This window comes from Hippichthys cyanospilos, chromosome 2, assembly GCF_059441005.1.
Source record: "Hippichthys cyanospilos isolate Australia breed blue-spotted pipefish chromosome 2, RoL_Hcya_1.0, whole genome shotgun sequence".
Taxonomy (NCBI): Eukaryota; Metazoa; Chordata; class Actinopteri; order Syngnathiformes; family Syngnathidae; genus Hippichthys; species Hippichthys cyanospilos.
Window position 1 is genome coordinate 26,767,539 of NC_142370.1, and position 22,521 is coordinate 26,790,059.

General features: G+C 42.6%; 2 protein-coding genes across 3 annotated transcripts in view; one reads left to right on the forward strand and one right to left on the reverse strand.

Moving 5' to 3' along the window:
• LOC148428059 (dihydropyridine-sensitive L-type skeletal muscle calcium channel subunit alpha-1-like) lies at positions 1-21,121 on the forward strand. Of its 2 annotated transcripts, XM_088405662.1 has the most exons (47): positions 1-185; positions 3,414-3,519; positions 4,869-5,008; positions 5,096-5,229; positions 5,320-5,472; positions 5,558-5,763; positions 6,346-6,449; positions 6,528-6,673; positions 6,788-6,869; positions 6,957-7,117; positions 7,195-7,420; positions 8,031-8,238; positions 8,312-8,432; positions 8,520-8,634; positions 8,717-8,816; positions 8,902-8,971; positions 9,120-9,252; positions 9,335-9,464; positions 9,554-9,613; positions 10,005-10,111; positions 10,235-10,322; positions 10,400-10,507; positions 10,597-10,649; positions 10,729-10,875; positions 10,987-11,188; positions 11,273-11,431; positions 12,348-12,458; positions 12,547-12,630; positions 13,820-13,873; positions 14,289-14,336; positions 14,983-14,985; positions 15,134-15,157; positions 15,253-15,378; positions 15,453-15,518; positions 15,603-15,694; positions 15,767-15,926; positions 16,003-16,130; positions 16,225-16,321; positions 16,864-16,966; positions 17,041-17,142; positions 17,205-17,338; positions 17,425-17,541; positions 17,927-18,135; positions 18,222-18,286; positions 19,296-19,342; positions 19,415-19,465; positions 19,543-21,121. In XM_088405662.1, exons 1-47 carry the CDS (start codon positions 1-3, stop codon positions 19,783-19,785), a joined length of 5,508 nt encoding a protein of 1,835 aa, XP_088261788.1. In that variant the 3' UTR covers positions 19,786-21,121. The 2 variants fall into 2 exon arrangements, with proteins under 2 accessions (XP_088261788.1, XP_088261795.1); XM_088405669.1 differs by lacking the exon at positions 13,820-13,873.
• The window catches only part of smc1a (structural maintenance of chromosomes 1A), a 10,533-nt gene continuing 8,801 nt past the window's right edge, over positions 20,790-22,521 (reverse strand). Inside the window, exons 23-26 of the mRNA XM_088405713.1 lie at positions 22,268-22,419; positions 22,123-22,192; positions 21,939-22,049; positions 20,790-21,476 (exon numbers count right to left, since the gene is read on the reverse strand). Of these exons, the coding sequence (XP_088261839.1) occupies positions 21,396-21,476; positions 21,939-22,049; positions 22,123-22,192; positions 22,268-22,419 (414 nt within the window). The 3' untranslated portion in view covers positions 20,790-21,395. The remainder of the gene's footprint in view (positions 21,477-21,938; positions 22,050-22,122; positions 22,193-22,267; positions 22,420-22,521) is intronic.

The following is a 22,521-nucleotide window of genomic DNA, read 5'->3' on the forward strand; positions in this document are numbered from 1 at the left end:
ATGGCGGCAAACTCGGACGCGGCCAAGCCGGTCATCATGAATGAAGAAGAGCTGAAGAGGAAGCAGCGGGAGAAGCTGAAGAAGTTACAGGCCACAGGGGGAAACCCCAGACCTGCCAGATCCCTCTTTTTCTTCACTCTTAAAAACCCCTTCCGCAAAGCCTGCATCAACATTGTGGAGTGGAAGTATCCTTTATATTGTATCAATGTTATTGTTTATTGAGCCAAAGTGACAGAACTCACGGTGTGTCAGGTGCTCAAACTATCCAGCCACTTGAAGGCGCGATTAAGATACTTTTCAGCAGCTGTGCCCTGATACGATGTCAATGTGTCAGCTACGTCTGCTTAATCTCGGTGGATTTTACTCTGCGGCGTGCAAAGACTTTTGTTATTCCCACGCAGCCTGCATCCAAGTCACTTTTGTCATTATGAATGCGAGGACATTCTCTGTGTAGTGTGGAAATTGACACTCAAATGTTCCACTGTGGGAGCTTTGGCGCACAAGCAGACGGCTGGCTGCTGAGTGATGTTACACAGCCCCTGCAGGGAGTTTCCTGCTCTTATTTAGCCCCATGCCCATTCCTGGTTTAGACCTGGTTTGACATCCAGACCAGAATTAGCCTACACTAATTGCTGTATTAACAGTCAACAGCTCAACCAATGCTTGAGAAGTATGCACAGATAGATAGATAGATAGATAGATAGATAGATAGATAGATAGATAGATAGATAGATAGATAGATAGATAGATAGATAGATAGATAGATAGATAGATAGATAGATAGATAGATAGATAGATAGATAGATAGATAGATAGATAGATAGACAGACAGACAGACAGACAGACAGACATATACACAGGTTTCACTACTTTCTTTGCAATTTCCAGCTAAAAGGTCTTTTTCTACCTTTTTACCTTAGTAAGCCTTTGAGGAAGAGCTAAAACAGATTGTAAACATTGACCTCATTATGGAAAAGTCCCCACCCCCCATTGCAATTTGTCACCACATGCTAACCAAGTCATAGGCACTTTTTATTGCACCAGTATAATCACATTGGTATGTCATCGAGCGCATAGACAGTAGGCCGTAGGTAGAGAAGCAACATTGCAGAAAGAACACTTTGAAGTACCACCCTAGAAACAATGCAGTGAAGTAATGTGTGAAAAGAATGGGAAATGAGCCAACCCGTTTTCACACGTGTGACTGTGTCTGTGCGCGCGTGTGTGCGCGCGTGAGCGTGTGTGTGTGCATATTCTTGGTTCCTGCAGCTGTCTTGCTGCATCACAAGGAAGGCATGATGCTGAGGTTGCAAGAGAATTCTGTTACTGAGCCCCCTGTGGGCAGGAATGTGAAAGCAGAGAGACAAATAATCACTCGACTGTGGAACATGGCTTTGAATTGGTCAACGAGGCGCCTTGGTTCAGTGGTACATTGGTCATCTCCCAACCGAGAGCGCATTCAGTACCTGAGCTAAGAAAGTGTTACATGTGAAAGTCCATTTCCCATGAAGCACATGCTTTATCGGGCATGTTCTTGCATGCTAGCATTACAGGAAACGTCGTTTCCCTGTTACTTTTATACCCAAGCTCATTTGTGTTCTAAATGTGGCTTACCTGTTGTTTTCTTGTTCTGCTGAAGTGCAAGTGGCCTAAATTAAGTTGTATCCCGCATGATCATAAATCTTCACCAAAAGCAATTCAGGGCTAGAACAGTGGTTCTCAAACATTTTACAATAAATACTACCTAAAAAGCAATCCATCCACCATCACTGTCATGGAAGCATTATAAGCCACTTTGTCATTAGATACAGTTGCACTGCACCTACAGTTGTTGTTTTGTTTTGTTTTTTCTGATGGCATAAGCACATTTTTTCCAACTATTGGCTATTTTTTTCAAACCTCTTCGCACAAATAAAACCTTTTCACACAAAATCAAATACGGTTTCCTGAGGTTTTCAAACCTTTGTATAAAATGTTTGAGGTCATAATTTTGTCGTATTGCTGTTAACACACAGGGATCTAAATTTGAAATATTTTTAACCAAGGTGTGTTCAGTAGGCGGCTGTAGAGTGGTTGGCATGTCCACCTCACAGTTCAAGGACCCAAGTTCAAATCCACCTTGAGAGGGCCTTTCAGCATCATTAAGTGTGGTTGGGTGCGTGAATTGTTGGTTGTCTGTGTGTGCCCTGCAATTGGCTGGCAACCTGTTCAGGGTTTTCCCCACCTACCTCCCGAAGTCAGCTGGGGTAGGCAGAAGCTAAACTGCGTCCCTTGTAAGGATAAGCGGCTATAGAAAATTGATGGACGGATGGATGGATGGATGGGTGTTTATTGTAAACCTCATAACATTGTGATTTCCATACTCAAAACACACACAAAACAACCCAGCTCGCTCATGATATATATATATATATATATATATATATATATATATATATATATATATATATATATATATATATATATATATATATATATATATATATATATATATATCACACGGGATTACATTCCGTGAGGCAGTGATAATAATTAGTAGGGCTGGGTGATTAGATGATTAGGAAAACCCCACTAGCTTTCGGCGAGCCCAGTAACAGGTGTGTACATGTCCACATTTCACAACAATGGCATCACCCATTTTGACAACATTGGCTTCGCCATGCTTACAGTCTGCCAGTGCATCACAATGGAGCGATGGACTGCCAAATTTGAATGCTCAAGAGAAATTGTCAAGTTCCGAAAGCAAAATGAATCAATACTGTGAGAAATGAGGCCATTCCCTCAGTTTTCAAATGATGTGAACGTCTGCTGGATCAGCTGAAACATGAACTGCTTAACTGACTGTTATTCAAATACCACTCCCAAAACTCTTAATCTAAATATATTGTGGTCAACTAATTCATTAGTCTTTGACCTCCAAGGCCCGAGTCACAGTAAATTGAAGTAAAAATTGGAGTAAAAATACCGTTGTAAAATGTAAAAAATAGTTTGTAAAATTGTAAAACTCTTCATAAGGCTCCAGCAGAAAGAAATACAGGGCAGGAGGTTCGCTTCTGTATATACGCCTAATTCACATGTGCAATACAGGCGCATCGATGACAAGTGGACTTGCGAAATCATCACACATGTCGCTATTGAAGAGGAGTATATATAGACATGATTACCCAGTTGCACGATACTTTGTTGCTGCCGCACCTGCCCTGTGAGACACAACAGTACTCAGCTTTAATCATTTTGTTAATGTCTCATATGACAGCCCAATATACTTGTCCAAAGACAGACATGCAATGTCTGTGCAAGGGGGGGCGCTTGGGGCTGTATACCCGTAGCAAATATAATCTTTTCTTATTTCGTCTGGGATAAAGGGGAATTGCCATCATCCTTGTGTAATAATCCTGAGCATCTTCACCCAGAACCTTTGAGATCATCATCTTATTGACCATCTTTGCAAACTGCATAGCCCTGGCCGTGTTCTTGCCCATGCCCGAAGAAGATAGTAATAACACCAATTCCAGCTTGGTAAGTAAGAGTAATGTGTAATGTGGGACACTTCAGTGAGGGCGGGGGTCTGGATGTACCCCGCCAACTGTCTGGAGATAGCTTGGATAGGTTCCAATGCGCACATCCTACGTATTTATATATCGTTTGGAAATGGTTGGAACAATGGCTCCTATCTCAAATCACACTGCAGCTGTGTGTTAACAGTGCCGTGTGTAAATCTGCAACGATGACAGAAGTGTTATGTTATTGATGAGGCTCAGCTCTTTCACTCTTGTGTGACGTGGAAACCAGACATCTAAGCACAGGTGTCAAAAGACGGCTCTCACAGTCAGGAATCGTTTGCCATTTCTGACATGCAGTGTCACAATACATACATGTCTTTAGACTAATCTTGGGTATACAATCTATTGACCCATTTGGCCAAAGTAAACTGTCTTCTTATTACCCGCTAGTCTCCCTTCAAATCCCCATTCCTCTGAGGCGAGTGGTGTAAGAAGAGCTGCTCTACTATATGAGCTTGCAATCTGCAAGCACAAACCAAAATGACTCAGTGGAACTTTAAAAATAGCTTCTAACATGGATGCGCGGTGAGGTGATACGAAACATGTTCTAGCTTCGGTGAGGAAAGCAGTCTTAGATGTCTTCAAATATTCATTTTATAGATATTCAGCAAATTCAGCGCAAATTAAATTGAAAAGTTCAATTACCAGGTGTCAATTGAGGCAGTTACACTATTTATTGTAATAAAAGAAATACAATTACAATAATGAATATAAATGCTTTCAGTAACAATGTTTTCATAGTAATGCAGTGGGAAAAAATTTTTTTTATATATATATATATATATATATATATATATATATATATATATATATATATATATATATATATATATTAGACAATTTATATGAAGATTTTTACTCACTTGATTTAATCAGAAATAATTGTTGCAAAAATGCCTCAAAATGCCAATCCAGTTCTTATTGGTTTCTTCTATGGGATCAGACACTAAACTAACAATACAAGCAGACAAATACACAAGTGTGCAAGCCCAAATTGATCATGCGATTATAAAAAACGAGTATATAGTTGACGCTTTTATTCATTTCTGTTTACACAACCAACACAGTCAACACTAAAAAGAAAGTGTGAAAGAAAGTGAAAGGCAGCATGTATGTACAATTCTCACAAGGACTTAAATACAAGTGTGTTACATATCAAAGCAATTCCAGCAATTCTGTGCATGTGTCTGAATAATAATAATATCCGGCTTGTTTTCATCAATTGTTAGCCGCAATTGTTAAAGTTGTTAGCTTTAACCGATATGTTTGATTCCAAAGACGCTTGGGTATTATTTATTCCCGCAGGAGAGTCTGGAATACATCTTCTTGATCATCTTCACCTTGGAGTGCTTTCTGAAGATAATTGCATATGGGTTTGTGTTCCATGAAGGTGCATATTTACGGAACTGCTGGAACATATTGGATTTTGTCATCGTCTTCATGGGGTAAGAGACTGTAGGTAAAGATATCACGAAAACGAGAGAGTTGTACTGTATGAGAGCATTTACTGCACGTAAAATGTCCTCCTTCAGTCTTGTCACCTTTGCCATGGATACCATCAATACGATAGCAGGTGTTCCAATGGAGAAAGGAGGGGGCTTTGACATGAAGGCGCTGAGGGCCTTCAGGGTTCTGCGTCCCTTGCGACTTGTCTCTGGAGTTCCTAGTAAGAACCTGGTTCCTCCTGAGTGGTCATTCGGTTCGGTTCGTGTATGTGATGAGAACCCGCTCTCTTTTTTGCTTTGGTTGCATCCAGGTCTGCAGGTCGTGATGAACTCAATCCTCAAAGCTATGCTTCCTCTACTACACATAGCCTTGCTGGTCTTTCTGTTGGTCACCATTTACGCGATCATGGGGCTGGAGCTCTTCAAGTGCAAAATGCATAAAACCTGCTACTACGAGGGCACAAGTATATGGATATGCATGCCTTATTTGTTAAGCAAGCGACAATATGATGAATTGCCACACTGATTGCCCCTCTTGTTGCCCTCTAGACATATACGCAACAGCAGAGGGGGAGATGCCTGCTCCATGCGCCCAGGCCGGGAACGGACGGCGCTGTTTGATCAACGGCTCTGAGTGTCGGCAGGGCTGGGAAGGCCCCAACAATGGCATCACCCATTTTGACAACATAGGCTTCGCCATGCTTACAGTCTACCAGTGTATCACCATGGAGGGATGGACTAAAGTTCTTTACTGGGTAAGTCAGGGATACCCAACTTCAGCTCCTCCCACCCAAGAGCCGCATCCCACCTGTTTTCGATATGTCCCTCTCCCATCACACCTGATTCACATGATCTGCAAGCCCCGTGAAAGCCTAATAACAACCCCGATCATATGAGTCAGGGGTTTGGACAGAGGAAAAGATTGAGAACGGGCCGGTTGCGGCTCTCGAGGAAGCAGAGTTGTCTTCCCCTATGGTTTATTGATCCACCACAGCATTGATTTCTAACCATTAATGTAGTCACATATTTTACATTAAAAAAAATTATATAATGCCACAAAACAGAAATGTCTGTTTGTTGCTTTTTTTATGCCGGTCTTTTTACCCAGAAGAAGAAACATTTTTGGATCACAAATGCTGGAGGCGGAAGTCCATCACTGGGTCAGCCTTAGGCGATGCCCCCCACACACACACACAAAAAAAAAAAAAATCTGGATATCTGAATTGATGAAAACCTATTCAACCCCATACCTTGACAATTATTAAAGAACACAAACGTGCCTCGCCACTGTTGTTGGGAATCACTGTGCTAAGTGTGTTTTGTCTGATGTCTTTCAGATAAATGACGCCATAGGAAATGAATGGCCTTGGGTCTACTTTGTTCCCCTCATTCTCGTGGGCTCCTTTTTTGTGCTCAATTTGGTTTTGGGAGTGCTCAGTGGGTACGCTCATTCAACATATGACTTCATTACATACTTTTTTCAACATGATTCCAATTAAAATGTTTTCCCCCTGCTCAGAGAGTTTACCAAAGAGCGTGAGAAAGCCAGGTCCCGAGGAGAGTTTCAGAAGTTGCGTGAGCGTCAGCAGCTGGATGAGGACCTGCATGGTTACATGGAGTGGATCACCCACGCGGAGGTCCTGGACGCTGACAGGGAGGGAAAAGGTCAGTGTAAAACCAAGAATTGTGAATTTAATTGATACAAAATGGTCACTTAGACACAAGGTCAGTCTGTAGATCTAATCTAATCGAATCTAATCTAATCAATTACCTTGTCAGGTCTGCTGCCTTTGACCAGTGGGGATTCCGACACTGACAGCCTTTACGACCTGGAGGGAAAGAGCCGAGTGGTCTACTACTAGTGAGTGTGGTCTTCTGACGGTACACGCGAACGTTTTTATGAGCAACAAGTAACTAGGCGGTATAATTTGCATCGTTTTGTATCAAGCCGCTTGGCTCGTCGTTGGAACCGCTTCTTCAGGATGAAATGCCTTGTTTATGTGAAGACCAGAGCTTTTTACTGGCTGGTCATGTTCCTCGTCCTCCTCAACACTCTAACCATAGCGACAGAGCACCACCACCAGCCTGCTACGCTCACCACAATTCAAGGTTCAGCATTTTAACATTTTATTCAAATGTCGCCTGACAGTTTGATTCATTTCCTCCTCCCTTCTGTCTGCCATCAGATGTGGCGAGTCGTGTCCTCCTGGTGCTCTTTGTCATTGAGATGTTTGTGAAAATGTACGCTCTGGGTCCCAGGGCGTATTTCATGTCACTGTTCAACCGTTTTGACTTCTTTGTGGTACTTTGTGGTATCCTGGAAATGATCATGTTGTCGGTGGGAGAGGTGACACCCCTGGGTTTCTCTGTACTCAGATGTATTCGGCTTCTGAGGATCCTTAAAGTCACAAAGTGAGTCATGCAAACCACAACATTCTACAGCCTCGACGCGTTGTATATCATATCACTTTTTCTTTAATCATCCATCCATGCATCTACAGCTTGCATGGGTGGATCGGGGTCTCGGCCATCTTGCCGGTGAATTTGTGGTCTGTGAACCACTGCTATGACAAGCAGAGCCTTCAAGATGGTGGCTCCGTTCCAGATTGGGGACCAGAACAGCTTTTGAGCCGATAATAAAGATTAGGGGTTTATCTTGGTATATCATGGCAATTGTTAGAGGGACAAAAGGCGACATGTTGGGCGGTACACAAGTAGGCATCTCTGTATGTCGGTATAGTATTTGTTTGTTATTAGCAGAATATGCCCCATGGTAAAAGATTGTTTTGCTGTCTTGAAAGAAATCTTGAAAAATAGGTTAAAGCGCTCTAAAACATCTGACAATACAGGGAATTCCACTTTTAAAATATCTGCGTGAGATGATCATATCTACTTTTTATTTCATTTAAAAACAGTTTTTCAAGTTTGACAAACTGAATCGCTGTGCTTTTCATAAAACGGATGTATTTATGTATTTTTTGAGGAAAAGACATGTAGCTATCATCTTTTGTAATTATTGCAGGTATTGGACCTCATTGAGTAACCTTGTAGCATCCCTGCTCAATTCTGTTCGCTCCATCGCATCGCTGCTCCTCCTCCTCTTTCTCTTCATCGTCATCTTCTCACTTCTTGGCATGCAAGTTTTCGGGGGGAAATTCAACTTTCCTGACAACAGACCCCGACGAAGCAACTTTGACAACTTTCCTCAGGCTCTCATTAGCGTGTTCCAGGTGAGAAGTCTTCTGAGACCTACATGCATCAAGTTGAACTTTTTCGCTTCTGTAAGTCTCCACTGTCTCCCAGATCCTTACAGGGGAGGAATGGACTGCCATCATGAACAATGGCATTATGGCCTATGGCGGACCAGTTTTCCCTGGCATTCTGGTTGCCATCTATTTCATCGTCCTCTTTGTCTGTGGGAATTGTATCCTATCGTAAACCTCCTGTGAGATATCTGAGCATTGCAACCCAAACGACAGCATTTATGTTTTCCTGAACCCGACCCACTCAGACATTCTTCTCAACGTTTTCTTGGCCATCGCGGTCGACAACCTCGCAGAGGCTGAGAGTCTGACCTCAGCTCAAAAGGAAAAGGCAGAGGAGAAGTTGAGGAGGAAACTGCTACGGTGAATCAGTTGACGGGGCAAAAAAATAAAGTGTAAATGATCATCTGAACTCCATCATCACATCTGAACCCTCCATCCAAAGGTCCAAAATGCCGGACAAGACTGATGAGGAGAGAGAGAGGATCTCAAAGAAACTGGCTGAGCAGAGAGCCAAGATGGAGGGCATGCCGACTACGGCCAAGGTTCATCAAAGTACAAACACACACAACGACTTAATGTGGCAGCAATAATCACACGCAGTTTTTTGTGAACGTGCTCTTTCATCAGCTCAAAATCGATGAGTTTGAGTCCAATGTCAATGAAGTCAAAGATCCTTTTCCGCCTGCAGACTTCCCAGGTAAACTTGAGAACATCTATGTCTTTATTCTGAGACCTTTTTAAAACTACAGCTGATTAGGATTGCGTCCACATCATCACTGAGTCTACGGATGAGAAACATTGCCTTGCATTTGCTTGTATGCGTATTTCTTTCTACTACTTTCGAGGTGACGATGAGGAGGAGGAGCCTGAAATCCCCATCAGCCCTCGGCCGCGACCCATGGCTGACCTGCAGTTGAAGGAGGAAGCTGTTCCGTTGCCTGAAGCCAGCTCTTTTTTCATTTTTGGACCACAAAACAAGTAAGTGACAGACCTGTTTGCCAAACTCCCTTCTTACGCACGTGCGGTTATGTGTGTATTCATTCTATTTGTTGATGCCCAGGTTCCGTAAACTGTGTTACAAGATCATCAACGCCTCCTCTTTTACTAATCTGATTCTGCTATTCATCCTGCTCTCTTCCATCTCGCTGGCAGCCGAGGACCCCATCGATCCAAATTCTTATAGAAACCAGGTGTCAAGCTATTTTTAATGTTAACGTGTCGCATAACCTAGCCAACAAACGCCAAGCAACATCTCTGCTTTCTGCATTTTGCCCCACAGATTTTGGCCTATGCTGATATTGTCTTCACAACTGTGTTCACCATTGAAATTGTACTGAAGGTAATTGAATTGCAAACAGAAGTAGCTAAAACAGGCTGAGATCTACTGGTGAATGAATGGAAGGAGACACGAATAGATTCCATGATTCCGGGGCGCAGTAGACGGAAGGATGGAATCGTGGTTGAGGCAAAGAGGGGCTGGATGAACCATGGAACTTGATCAAATGGATCAAATGAATAATGTGACTTCATATGTGATCAGTGGACGAAATTGCAACTACGTAAATGTTAGGCTGGTTATTTCTTGAGCGGTGAATGGTCAATGGCATGGAAAAAAATGATGGATTTCATCTTTGTGTTTGCGTCAAACGAGAGTTACGTTTTAGCAGAGATGTCACTACAGATGCGTGCCCTTTATTTGCAAAATCTTGCGTGATTTCTTTCCATGACAGATGACAGTTTACGGTGCATTCATGCATGAGGGCTCATTCTGTCGCAACTCCTTCAACATCCTGGATCTTATTGTGGTTGGAGTATCCCTACTTTCTATGGGCATGGAGTGAGTAACCTTTTGGAATTTCCCCATCAATAACGGAATATCTTAAACATTGTTGTTCTTTTCCACAATCTTGCTTGGATATACATTATATGTCGCGACACTTGTGCCATTTGTTATATTCAGATCCAGTGCTATCTCTGTGGTGAAGATTCTCAGGGTGCTCAGGGTGCTGAGACCTCTCAGGGCTATCAATCGAGCTAAAGGCTTAAAGGTTTCCACTTGTTGCCACTACAACTCAGTCTCCTTTGAAGCTTTTCTTCCACACTTATTATTTGTCTCCCTATGCAGCACGTGGTCCAGTGTGTGTTTGTGGCCATCAAAACCATCGGAAACATTGTCTTGGTCACCATGCTGCTAAATTTCATGTTTGCCTGCATAGGAGTACAACTTTTCAAGGTTTGTGATGCTGCTTAGTCTTAGTTCCAAATACGTATTTTGCAGGAAAAAACAAATACAGTATTGTCTTCTTTTTCTCTTTACGCTAGGGCAAATTCTACAGCTGCACAGACTCGTCCAAAATAACGGAGGAGGAATGCCAGTAAGGCTAATAACCGTCAGGATTTAGAAACACATGTAATTGCTCATTACTAACTGGATTTTTAAAAAAATTTTTCCAGGGGATTCTTTGTGAAGCACATTGAAAATTCTTTGCAGGACACAGTGTTAGCCAAACGGGAATGGCTGAACAATGACTTCAACTTTGACAATGTGCTCTATGGCATGCTTGCACTCTTTACTGTTTCTACATTTGAGGGCTGGCCCAAGTAAGTTTGGACACTTTGTACATGTATACATTTTATTTCCAACGGCTGCATAGGGCGTCTATGTGACGGAACGAACCGACTACAAACGCAGACTACAAACCTTGTTCCTAGACTCTTGTACAGAGCCATAGACTCTGACGAAGAAGACATGGGGCCCGTCTTCAACAACCGAGTGGACGTCTCCATCTTCTTCATCATCTACATCATCCTCATCGCCTTCTTCATGATGAACATCTTTGTGGGCTTTGTCATTGTCACCTTCCAGGAGCAAGGCGAGCAGGAGTACAAGGACTGTGAGCTGGACAAGAACCAGGTGCTCTAAGACTCTTTATGACATGAGCCGGGTGAGCTGACGTATTTTCCTATAACCGGTGCGACATTCTTCTGTTTCCTTTAGCGCCAGTGTGTACAGTATGCCTTGAAGGCTCGACCGCTGAGGTGCTACATCCCCAAAAACCCGTACCAGTACCGAGTTTGGTACATCGTCACCTCCAGCTATTTTGAGTACCTCATGTTCTTCCTCATTATGCTCAACACTTTGTGTCTTGGGATGCAGGTAGGTCAGTTAAGTTCACAGCTGTAGGAAATAGACAGTATGACATTATTAGAGTAGTATTTTTTTTCAAAATCAAAGTGTATTTAATTGTATGCACTGGATGCGGAACAGCCTCTACAAGGAACACAGTTACACTACCTGATCTGATTTAAGTTTAAAGAACAACAAAGTATAGGACACTCCTCATTATTATTTGTGAATTCATTTGCAATTATGACAACAGATGACAGCAAATAGTGAATCAGATAATGTTTGTTTGAGTAGCTGATCTATTTATTACAAAGTATAACCAAGTTCATTGGTTCTTTTGGGGGCACCAAGGTATAATCACCCCCCCCCCCCCACACACACACACACACACCCCTGTATGACTGCAAAGACGAAATCAGCGCCAATTTAGAAATTGCACGCTACATTTATCTGCTTTATTGATTTTTTTACATTCATTTGTCATGTTCATCCTCAGCTACCTAATGATGTTTTCTGAACGAAACTTTGTTAGCAGGTTCGGTTTCTGTATACAGTATTTAAAATATGAAGAACAGTACATATAGAATATTTTTAATGAATAATTTTCGATGATACATTGGCTTTATTGTTTTTAAAGTCGATAAATTGGGTTGTGAGAATAGAAAAATGTAGGATCCAGTTCAACAACAAACCGTGAGAATACAATTATTGTTAACTGTCACTTCATCTCATTTGGCCCGCGAAAGTAAATTGAACTTATCCACCTAAAATTACAGAGTTCCTTAACCATTCATAAAAATGAGCTTGTTTTTCCTTTGAAAAAATGGACATCTGATTTAAAAACCAATCATCCATCACAGGTATTGTGTATGTGTAATGATTGATCATATTTGTGCCACTATCTTGCATCATCAACTAAATGACACAACCTTCATTTGCACAACAGCACTGTGACATGTCAGACCATGTGACCAAGCTGTCGGATATCCTCAACTTGATCTTCACAGTGCTTTTCACTGTAGAGATGATTCTTAAGCTCATGGCCTTCAAAGCAAAGGTCAGGTTTATTCTGAGAAGCGCGAGTCTCCCCAATCTGATCCAGATTCACTATTCACTCTTAAACGCTTCCTCATGCATCTGCGCAGGGTTACTTCGGAGATCCTTGGAATGTGTTTGACTTCATCATTGTCATCGGCAGTGTTGTTGATGTCATCTTGAGTGAAGTGGATGTAAGTAAATACAATTTGATGATTCCCTTACAGTACAATATTCACACATTTAGTATTCGAAACCTACAATATGTGAAGCGGATTTGTGTTTGTGCTGGTTAGTAATGTAAGAAGTTTTGTTTGAGCTGCTACTCTTTTGCTGTTATTGGAGATTTGTTTCGGTCATTCACAGTTCACCCAGCCCTTTTCTCCTGCAAGTAGACACAAAAATGTATCTTTCGTTCGAGCTATGCTTGTGAAAGAGTTACTCATAATAAGTTGAATGTATACAAATGTGTCTGGGTGGTCGTATAAAAGTATTAAACCCTATCCTGGTCATTCCAAGAGCAAAGATCTTCAGAGAAGTAGCTACTTTAAAAAAGGCGCGGCTACATCTTGAGCTCATCTTCAAGGTTACTCAATGATAATTTAAGCCGGGCAGGCGCCTTAGAACATAGGTAGTGAGAACCAGGACGAATACTTCTCGACACCGACTTAAGGAGACTTTTATCGCCACGCATTGCTGCGTTAGAGTAGCGCAAGACTCATGGAAAGACCTAACCTTTTAACCGGAGAGTCCATCAGGACTGTTCAATGTCCTTATATGATTAATGGACCTGGGTAAGTGCGGATCTGACAACAATTTTATAACATTGTCGACCTGGTCATACCCTGATCTACAGAAGGCGCTTTTTTTTTTGGGTGACATCATTATAAATTGTGTAATATCTACTGTGTAAAACCGTAGTCGTTTAAACCAAGGTTTTTGGAACAGAAACAAGCATAAACGCGACACAAACAAATGGTAGTCGTTCCGGGCCATTTCGCAGTAGATGTGGGTCACTAGAAATTAGTAAAATCTATATACAGTAACCATAGCAGTAAAAAAAGAAGCTTTTTGCAGCACAAACATAACGCAAATGAGAAGAGAATTTTTGGTCCATTTGCAGTAGATGAGGGCACGGGCCCTGCATAAAATCTGGATGATGGAAACAATAATCTCAAAAAACTGTAAAACAGTAGGAGCACCAATGGAAAAGATTTATGGCACAAACCATCACAAATGCAATAGACTATTTTACCTGGTTTTTGCACGGGGTGGGGCGCCAGTTCAAGTATTTCACGTGTTGAATAAGAGCCTCCCAGGGAAATGTTCGTATTGCATTGAGAATAACTGTATGTACTGTATGTATTCAATGCTCTGACCCAGACACGTATAACCACGGCCCAGATTGGTGCCAGCACAACTAGTACACAGAATATGGTCAGTAACATCTTTGGCCGTTCCCACCACCACCGTCATCCTCCAGAGAAGCTTTTCTGTCACCACGTCACCAAACACTCTCATTGTTTCCACAATTCTCTTGCATTTGGAATGCCCCGTGATTGCCATTTAAAGTGAGCACAGCACTGATTGATCTTTCTTTTCTTTTAATCACGGTATGCGATGATGTTGTACAACGGCAATTTCTGCAAGATGCAGATTTTAACCGCCTTCCCCTCATCTCTCACGCACAGTCACGCTTTTGGGCAGATTCAGACACTGCAGTGCCACGCCCGCATCTTTCCGCTTTTCAACACACTTTTCTTGAGTGCTCCGTTTTGTTTTGATGTTTTTTTCTCGGGACACACCTATGCTGCGCACAATGTCTCACTTGTTGTCTGTCTTCCATTCACAGAGCGCCCTAGCTGCCAGTGGAGGACTGTACTGTCTCCAAGGCTGTGCTGTAAATATCTCATCACTCCTGTTGCACTGCTGCATGAGCATGCCTGTGTCATGGACAGAACTCCTCTTATAGTGTGCGTTCTCCAACTAACTCAGTTGCTTTTTTAATCAACACACCTAAGGGCAATTTGGAGTGTCCAATATACCCACCATGCATGTTTTCCGGAATGTGGGAGGAAACCATAATGCCCAGTGGAATCCGGAGCTGGAAGCGGACTCCTGGCTTCTGTGTTGTGAGGTGGTCATGCTAACCACTCTTCCGCACTATTCACATTTAATTCATAGTGTTAAACAAACACTCAATGATATCCCATTTTCTGCATCAATGAATTACAAGTCACAATATTTGCATAAACATTTTTCCGCTCTAACGTTACCAAGAGCATTTAAAAAAAGATTTCCTTTACTTCGAACAAATATGAAATGAATGATTTTTTCATTGTGAATAAACTATGGAAGTACATACAATCAATCCAAAGAAATTATAAGCATGAAGAGACAGCCCTAATATCTTTGCAATGATGTCTCTTCCTGAAAAATGTAAACCTTCATTGTTGTGCTTGAATATGGTAAAGTTTTTGATTATTCTCATTGGTCATCATTCAGAGCTAAAGTGTAGCTTTGCAGCTTAAGCAGTGAGCGACCAGGATGTCAAATACGGAAATCGTTTTATGACGGAACAGTCCAGTTTTGTGGAATTAACAATTTGCTATGATTAATGCAAGGCATAGCTCTTCTTGTAGTTCATATCCTTCTGGTTCTCAAAAACATAACCGTGTCCTTTTCTCCATTTTACAGACGAATCCCATGCAAGAAATCGCAGTAAGCAGCCATTCAGCCATCATCATAAGCATATTTGTTCGTCTCCTATTTGTTCAACTTATCAAAATGTTCAAACAAAATAATCTTGTACCCAGGCCACGGAGAATGCCTCGGTTTCTATTACCTTTTTCCGACTCTTCCGTGTCATGCGCCTGGTGAAACTGCTGAACCGCTCGGAGGGCATCCGAAACCTCTTGTGGACCTTCATCAAGTCCTTCCAGGTGCCTTCCGCTGTAGACATCTTTGTACTTGAGCCCCACCGGTGACCAACTTAAATCTCGTCTTGTCTCTTCAGGCTCTGCCCCATGTGGCTCTGCTCATTGTCATGCTCTTCTTCATCTATGCTGTTATTGGGATGCAGGTATGGGCTTAAGTGCAACATTTGCATATCTTAAGACGCTAGATAGCAAGACTGCATTAAAGTGATACGATCAAAACATTTTAGATTTTCGGAAAAATCGCCTTAGTGGATGGCACCGAAATCAACCGCAACAATAACTTCCAGACGTTCCCTCAGGCGGTTCTCATGTTATTCCGGTGAGTTGAGGCTTACAGATGTGCGCTTGCGCAACGGAAAGATTTCAAGCTTTCTCTGTGTTCAAACTGCAGATGTGCTACAGGAGAAGGTTGGGAGGAAGTTATGATGGCATCAATGTACGGGAAGAAGTGTGACCCCAAATCGGACTTTCAGCCAGGAGAGGAGTACACCTGCGGCTCCAACTTCGCCGTCTTCTACTTCCTCAGTTTCTATTGTCTCTGCGCCTTCCTGGTCAGCGTTTCATCAATCTACGATTGCCCCGTCATGTCACAAGATAATGTTCAATAGATGTCGCCGCATTCTGCAGATCCTCAACCTGTTCGTTGCTGTCATCATGGACAATTTCGACTACCTGACGCGTGATTGGTCATTGCTTGGCCCACACCACCTGGATGAGTTTAAGAAAATTTGGGCCGAATATGACCCTGAAGCCACGTAAGCATGTTGACGCGACTCGCCGAAAGGTATCTCTATTCGGCTTTCGGAGTGAAGTATCGTTCGCGATTAAAGTGTTTGTGTGATCTCATAGAGGGAGAATTAAACATCTGGATGTGGTGACGTTGCTGAGACGCATCCAACCTCCCCTGGGCTTTGGCAAGTTCTGTCCCCATCGTGCAGCCTGCAAGGTACGCTTATGGGCAACATTAGACAGTAAGGGTGGGTGGGACTCTCAAGATTCGATTGTGATTTGGGGGTCCCCGAATTTGAGTCAGAATCGGTTTTCAAATAAAAACCATTTTCGATTCAAAATAATTCGATTTTATTCCATCAAAAATGATTGCTGCTTCAATCTGTAGATGTGCAAATAATCATCTAACTAGTTTTGTCCACTTTGCAAGACAGATAACAAAGGGATGCAAAGTGTCTTCTTTTAACATTAAGTTTAGATTTGTAAGGAACATGCCTTTTCCCATGAAATAGCAGGGGGGCAGCTGCTATTCTTTGAAGCTAGCTACAGTATAAATGGTACTGTATGGCTTTTATCATATATGATAAGATGAAGCAAAAATGATTGTATCTTTTATTTTATATTATATTTTATTATTATGTTATATTTTATATTATTATATCATTATATTATATCATTTATTTTGTTGCTTGTTAAATATGGTTTATGTCGGCGAATACACCACATGGCCAAAACCTTTCGATTCCTTTGTGTCCGCAGCGCTTGGTCGGCATGAATATGCCACTCAACAGTGATGGCACGGTCACCTTCAATGCCACTCTCTTTTCTCTGGTCAGGACAGCGCTTAAGATCAAAACAGAAGGTGGGGCTCATCCTTACTTTCCACAGTCACGGTCATGTGTGTGTAACGCAGATAAATATACTCCTTCTGAACAGGAAACTTTGAGCAGGCCAACGAGGAGCTTCGAGCGATCATCAAGGCCATCTGGAAGCGTACAAGCATGAAGTTGTTGGATCAGGTCATCCCTCCAATAGGCGGTGAGTTGCGCCAATGACATCCGAGCCCCTTTCCCGAAGACTGACCTCGCCTTGATTTCCAGATGATGAGGTCACCGTGGGAAAATTCTACGCCACTTTCCTGCTGCAGGATCATTTCCGAAAGTTCCTGAAGCGCCAGGAAGAGTACTATGGATACCGGCCAACCAAGAAGAGCGCTTCTGGCCCCGAGATCCAGGTGGCTAACTACTTAAAAGCTATTCAATCTACAATCTTGTTTGTTTGTGTTTTAATGCCGCGCTTGCTAATACTCATCGTCGGCAGGCGGGTCTAAGGAATATCGAGGATGAAGTGACTGCAGAAATGCACAGGGCTATTTCTGGAGATCTGCATAATGAGGAAGAAATGGACAGAGCCATGGAGGAGGAGCATATTTACCATGTGAGAAAATGATCGGGATATCTGGACAGCACGCTAACAGGGAGCCCAACTACAGAAAGAAAAGTCCAATTTCAGTTATAACTGTTTCCATGCTTTTGGGTACATTCGGCCGTGAACATGACAAAAATCCAGGCAAAAAAATCCACTATTTACTTTAATTTGACTTTTGAGTGAATATTAATATTATTCCCATGAACAACTTGGATGTATGGTGCAGACCAAAGCAAAACCGATGCACGCCATGTTCTCAAATACGTTGGTGTAATTTTACAAACGCCTCAGGGAGACTTTTCCTGACCATGCCGGGAGTTTCAGAACGCTTTCATCCTAAAATCACAGCCAATCATACAATAGGCAGAGTCGACATCTACATTTTTATTTCCAGCGCGCGCACGGCTTGTTCGGGAATCGGGTAGAGCCGTTCTCAGCCGAGAACGCCAACACTCAGCCGTCCCACATGACCAACCAGAGGCCCCTGAAATTCTTGGAAAACCAGCCCGAGTCGGCCCTGATCTCCCCTGCCGCGGAGCCCATGACAGACTACGTACCCACTACGGCCCCCAAAAGCAACACCAACAACAACGCTTTTGCAGAGTGAGCGACTCCCATCCTCAGATGAGATGTACTCAGTCACACTGGCTGCGCAGATAGCTGATGAGAAGCATCTCGCTTTCTTTTAGATTGTCATTGCAAAGGGAAGGCACACCTGAAGAGTTCGACAGTCCCAATGAGGATGCGGAAGCAGGTACGGTCCACAAACAGGCTGTAGATTTGATCAATTTGCACTTGCGGCAACAAAAGAACCTTCTGTTGTATTTCAAATATCGAGATGGGACGCTCGAGGTCACATATGCGATCGCAACATTGTCAACCATTCGAATAGTACGGCAACGCATAAAAAGTGCAATATGATTATGGTGTACTCTACTGTAATGAATTTCCCCCACTGACGTCTGCCATCACTCATGTCAAAGTGCATTCGTATCAAACTTAAAGGCATAGAACGTCTTGCAAAAGATTCACAATAAAACAATCTTCAGTTAAGTTGCTTCATGTTCCATTTAATTTGCTCTTAATTTTAAAATGTACCACTGCGATTGGCTGGCAACCAGACCAGGGAGTCCTCGGCCTACTTGCCCAAAGTCAGCTGCGATAGGCAACAGCAAGCCTGTGACCCTTGTGAGGAGACGCGGCTATAGAAAATGCATAGATGGATGAAAATAAAACTGTACTATTTTTATGACAGTATTAAATTGCTGATAGCTGCAGAAAGCGTGTGATGGCCTGAAGCGTACACCCCCCCCCACCCCATTTGAGAACTTTGGTTCACAAGATGTATTTAAGAGAAGAAAACATATCTTGCCTGGGGTTTTGAAAGCAAATAATTTAAACTAACCATGCTAAGCAGAAAAATCTAAAAAAAAAACTGTCCAACTGTTCAGTGTCGCCATTGTCAAGAAATCACCTAAAAAGTAATCGATAGTATGAGGCTGTGAAAAGGAAGTACATAAATTAGTGTATTTCATTTTTGATTCTGTCGTATTGGTCATTCCACACGTGTTATTTTTACAAATGAGCAAAGAATGGAGTTGAAAATGGCTTGTTCTTTTTCACCGTGGAATGTTAAAGGTTGAACAAGTTTGCCATTTTTCATGTCTTCTGAAAAATTGAATCCCACCGCTGAATACCCAAATGTTTTCATGAGAATTTTAATGTTTTGTTTGTTTTTTTTTTGTAAATGTCATCACTCTCAGACAATCCCCACTCCTGGGACTTCACAGTGAGAACAGACAGAACACAGGTAACGTCCTTGGCCCGCTTAAGCGAATTGAGCACATTAGCAGCTGAAAAAACAAGCGCTCTTTTTTTGCAGTTCCCCTACGAACCGAGGCTTAGCGACAGTCCCAATTCTGCTGATCGTGAAGTATGTGACGAGAGGTTTTCGTTCACGACGCGTCGTCAACCGTCACTTTCAGATTACTTTTCCATATTCTATCGCAGGCCAAGAACGAGATGTCCGACGACGCGCAGACGACAATCGAGGACATAGAGGGCGCGGCTCGGGCCATCCTCAAGAAGAAGAGGCGGCGCGTCCCTGCGCCTCCTCGCACTCCAACTGAACCGCCGCAGCAAACGGAGCGTCCTGACCCGGCTGTGAGGCGGAAGAGACGACCCGTTCCCGTAACTCCCTCCGCTCATGGTCAGCACGGGGCCGAGCCGCACGGGACCGACTCGAACGTTTAGGGACATGAAGCGCGCGGTTATTCACGCGACTTTTTGGGGATGCGGCTCCATCCTGGAAAGCAAGTTGGCCGACGACTTCGAGTCACATGTGGTTGAAACGCACTTAGGAGAGAAGAAAACCTCCGAAAAAAGATTACATCTTACTCGCATTGGGAAGTTATTTTCTTTGCAGGTTCTGACACCGACCAGGCCCAACGACTACGCCGCGTTTGATCTCTAGTACGACAATTGGAGAAAAGTCCAGAAAGAAGATCTGGTTTGCTGCAAAAATTTGCCTTTGCTGGTTTTCAATGGCAGCCACACTAAAGTGCCACTGATCAACCCTCAAAATGTATGGAAATTATACAATCACAGCTACACTAATACTGACGTTGTAAAAGAGGTATCCATTCAACAGTGTTAATAGTTAGGGAAATTATGTTTTGTGGTCGGAAGCATCGTACAGTACCCCCCACCCACCCCCCCAAAAGTAAAACTTCTAAACACACATCAGAAACTTCAGATGAAGAAAATCTCTTTTTCATTACACTTTAACGTTATTACAAAACATTTTACATAACAATAGATGTCAATATATGTCTTTAAACAGATTACTGACCTCGGAGCAGAGCTAAAAGTTCATGTCATATCCTATTTTTAAACCAATATACCAGTACTATTGTTCAATCCATATGTAATTTTTATCTAAAGTGTTAAAAAGTCCTTGCTAGATTTCACAATGTAATGCTTGAACATACTTTACATTTTGGGGGTCTTTGGAAAATAACTTACAGTAAATACAGTACTGTGAAATATTAAAATGGTTATGAGTTTGCTTGGGCGGTGCTGCCCCCTGCAGAAATTTCTGCTTGTAAAGTGAGCTCTCTTTAAATAGTCTTGACTAGCTTATGGAATGGAATGTCCTGCAGTGTGGGCAGCTCATATGAAACCAAGACTTGACATGAAGCTCCTGCGCACTCTGAGTAAGGACAATCCCAATAAAGATTTGATTTGGGCAACAAAAGTGAGAGGATTTTAAATAACTCAATTTTTATTTATATATATATAAAAAAAAAAAAAAAATCAGTCAATAAAAGAAACAAGAGAGAAAATAGCTTGACTCACATAGCACTTTCCATTTGACTACTGGACATTCAGGATGTGGCTCTGGGGAATATAGACACTTTGCTGTAATTGATACTATTTTTTACCCCGTTGTTTTGTGATGACTGTTAAGATAGCACAAAAAATCATATTGTAACACCATTGTGCTTATTAACTAGCACACACACAAAAAACATTTAAATGATTGAGGACAAGCAAAAGATCTCACCTTCTCACAGTAAAAAAAAATAAAAAATAAAAAAAATGCAGATCAAACTATTTTCTTTCTTACTTTTTCCTTATGTAATGAATACTAAGTGAAAACAAAGGTCAATTTTGGGAGACATTTGTGTCCATACATCTTGGCTGTGACTGTCTAGAGGACAACCATCAACAACTTACAAAAGAATCCTACCAAAACATATCTGAATATCCATTATAAAACAAAAACATGGGTCCTAATTGAAACAAAATGGTCACTTACAAGATACAGAAAAAACAAAAACAAAGGAATGAAAAAGATCTTCCTACTCGTTGGGATTCGGGTTGGCGTCGGCATACTGGGCGAGGTCAAAGGTGAGCACTTTGCTGATTACACAGTCTCCTTGCTGTGGGCAAGAGGGGAGGAAAGGTCACTAGATACGGCACGGAACTTGGGCTTTGGACCTGACAATACATTACTTGACATCGACGAATAAATGTTATTTGTGTGAAATGGATTATTAATAATGGGTACACCACTATGTCCCGCTACAACATCACATACATTTAAAGCACTTAGGCACTAATGATAGGATTGCTGTGGAAGTAAAGTGCCGGCTATGCCGACTCCATTTTTGGAGTATTCGGCTATACTAAAATGCTGATTTCCTGCCCCACCCGAGAGAAGATAACTACTGGCTGCGTCCCTGGGTACTGCCCCCATACCGCCCGTGCAGGTCTATTTTTCCAAGCAGCCAGTGAGATGCCAGACAAAACCTCCTTTAACGAGGAATTTTGCCGGAAACCGTTTACGTCACAAGATGCCAAAGAACGACAAAGGAAAAAACGGCTAAGGAAAAGCTACGCACCTCCGGGAAAACCCCGATGAGGGAGTCTGCTTTGGTGTAAAACTCCTCCTTCAGAGAGATGACGATGGCCTGGAAGTTCTCCAGCGACTGGTCTTTGATATAATTGGCCACCTTGGAGGGGAACAGAGGATTCGTTCGCAACGGGGATGACGATCACAGAGCAAACGCCGACTCGAGGACCCACCTTGCCAATGTTTGTATTGTCGAGCGCGGCGTCAATCTCATCGAGCACGAAGAAGGGGGCGGGTTTGTAGCTGAGGCGGGGAGGGTAAACGGGTTAGCGAATGGTGCCTCGGGGGCACGCTTCAAGGCTCATTTGTTTGTCTCACCTGTGAATAGCAAAAAGCAGAGCCAAGGCCGCCACTGTCTTCTCTCCTCCAGAGAGGTTATCCATGGGTCGGAACCTCTTTCCAGGAGCCACGCAGTTATAGTTGATACCGTCTAAGTAGGGCTCCTCTGGATTTTCCGGCCCGAGGAAAGCCTGCGGGAAGGAACACGTACTGGCGAGTGGGTTGGCGAGCAGGACAAGACCACAGTTTTTCTTTTGTTATGCTCCAAACCAGAGAACGGCAAGTTGTGTTGC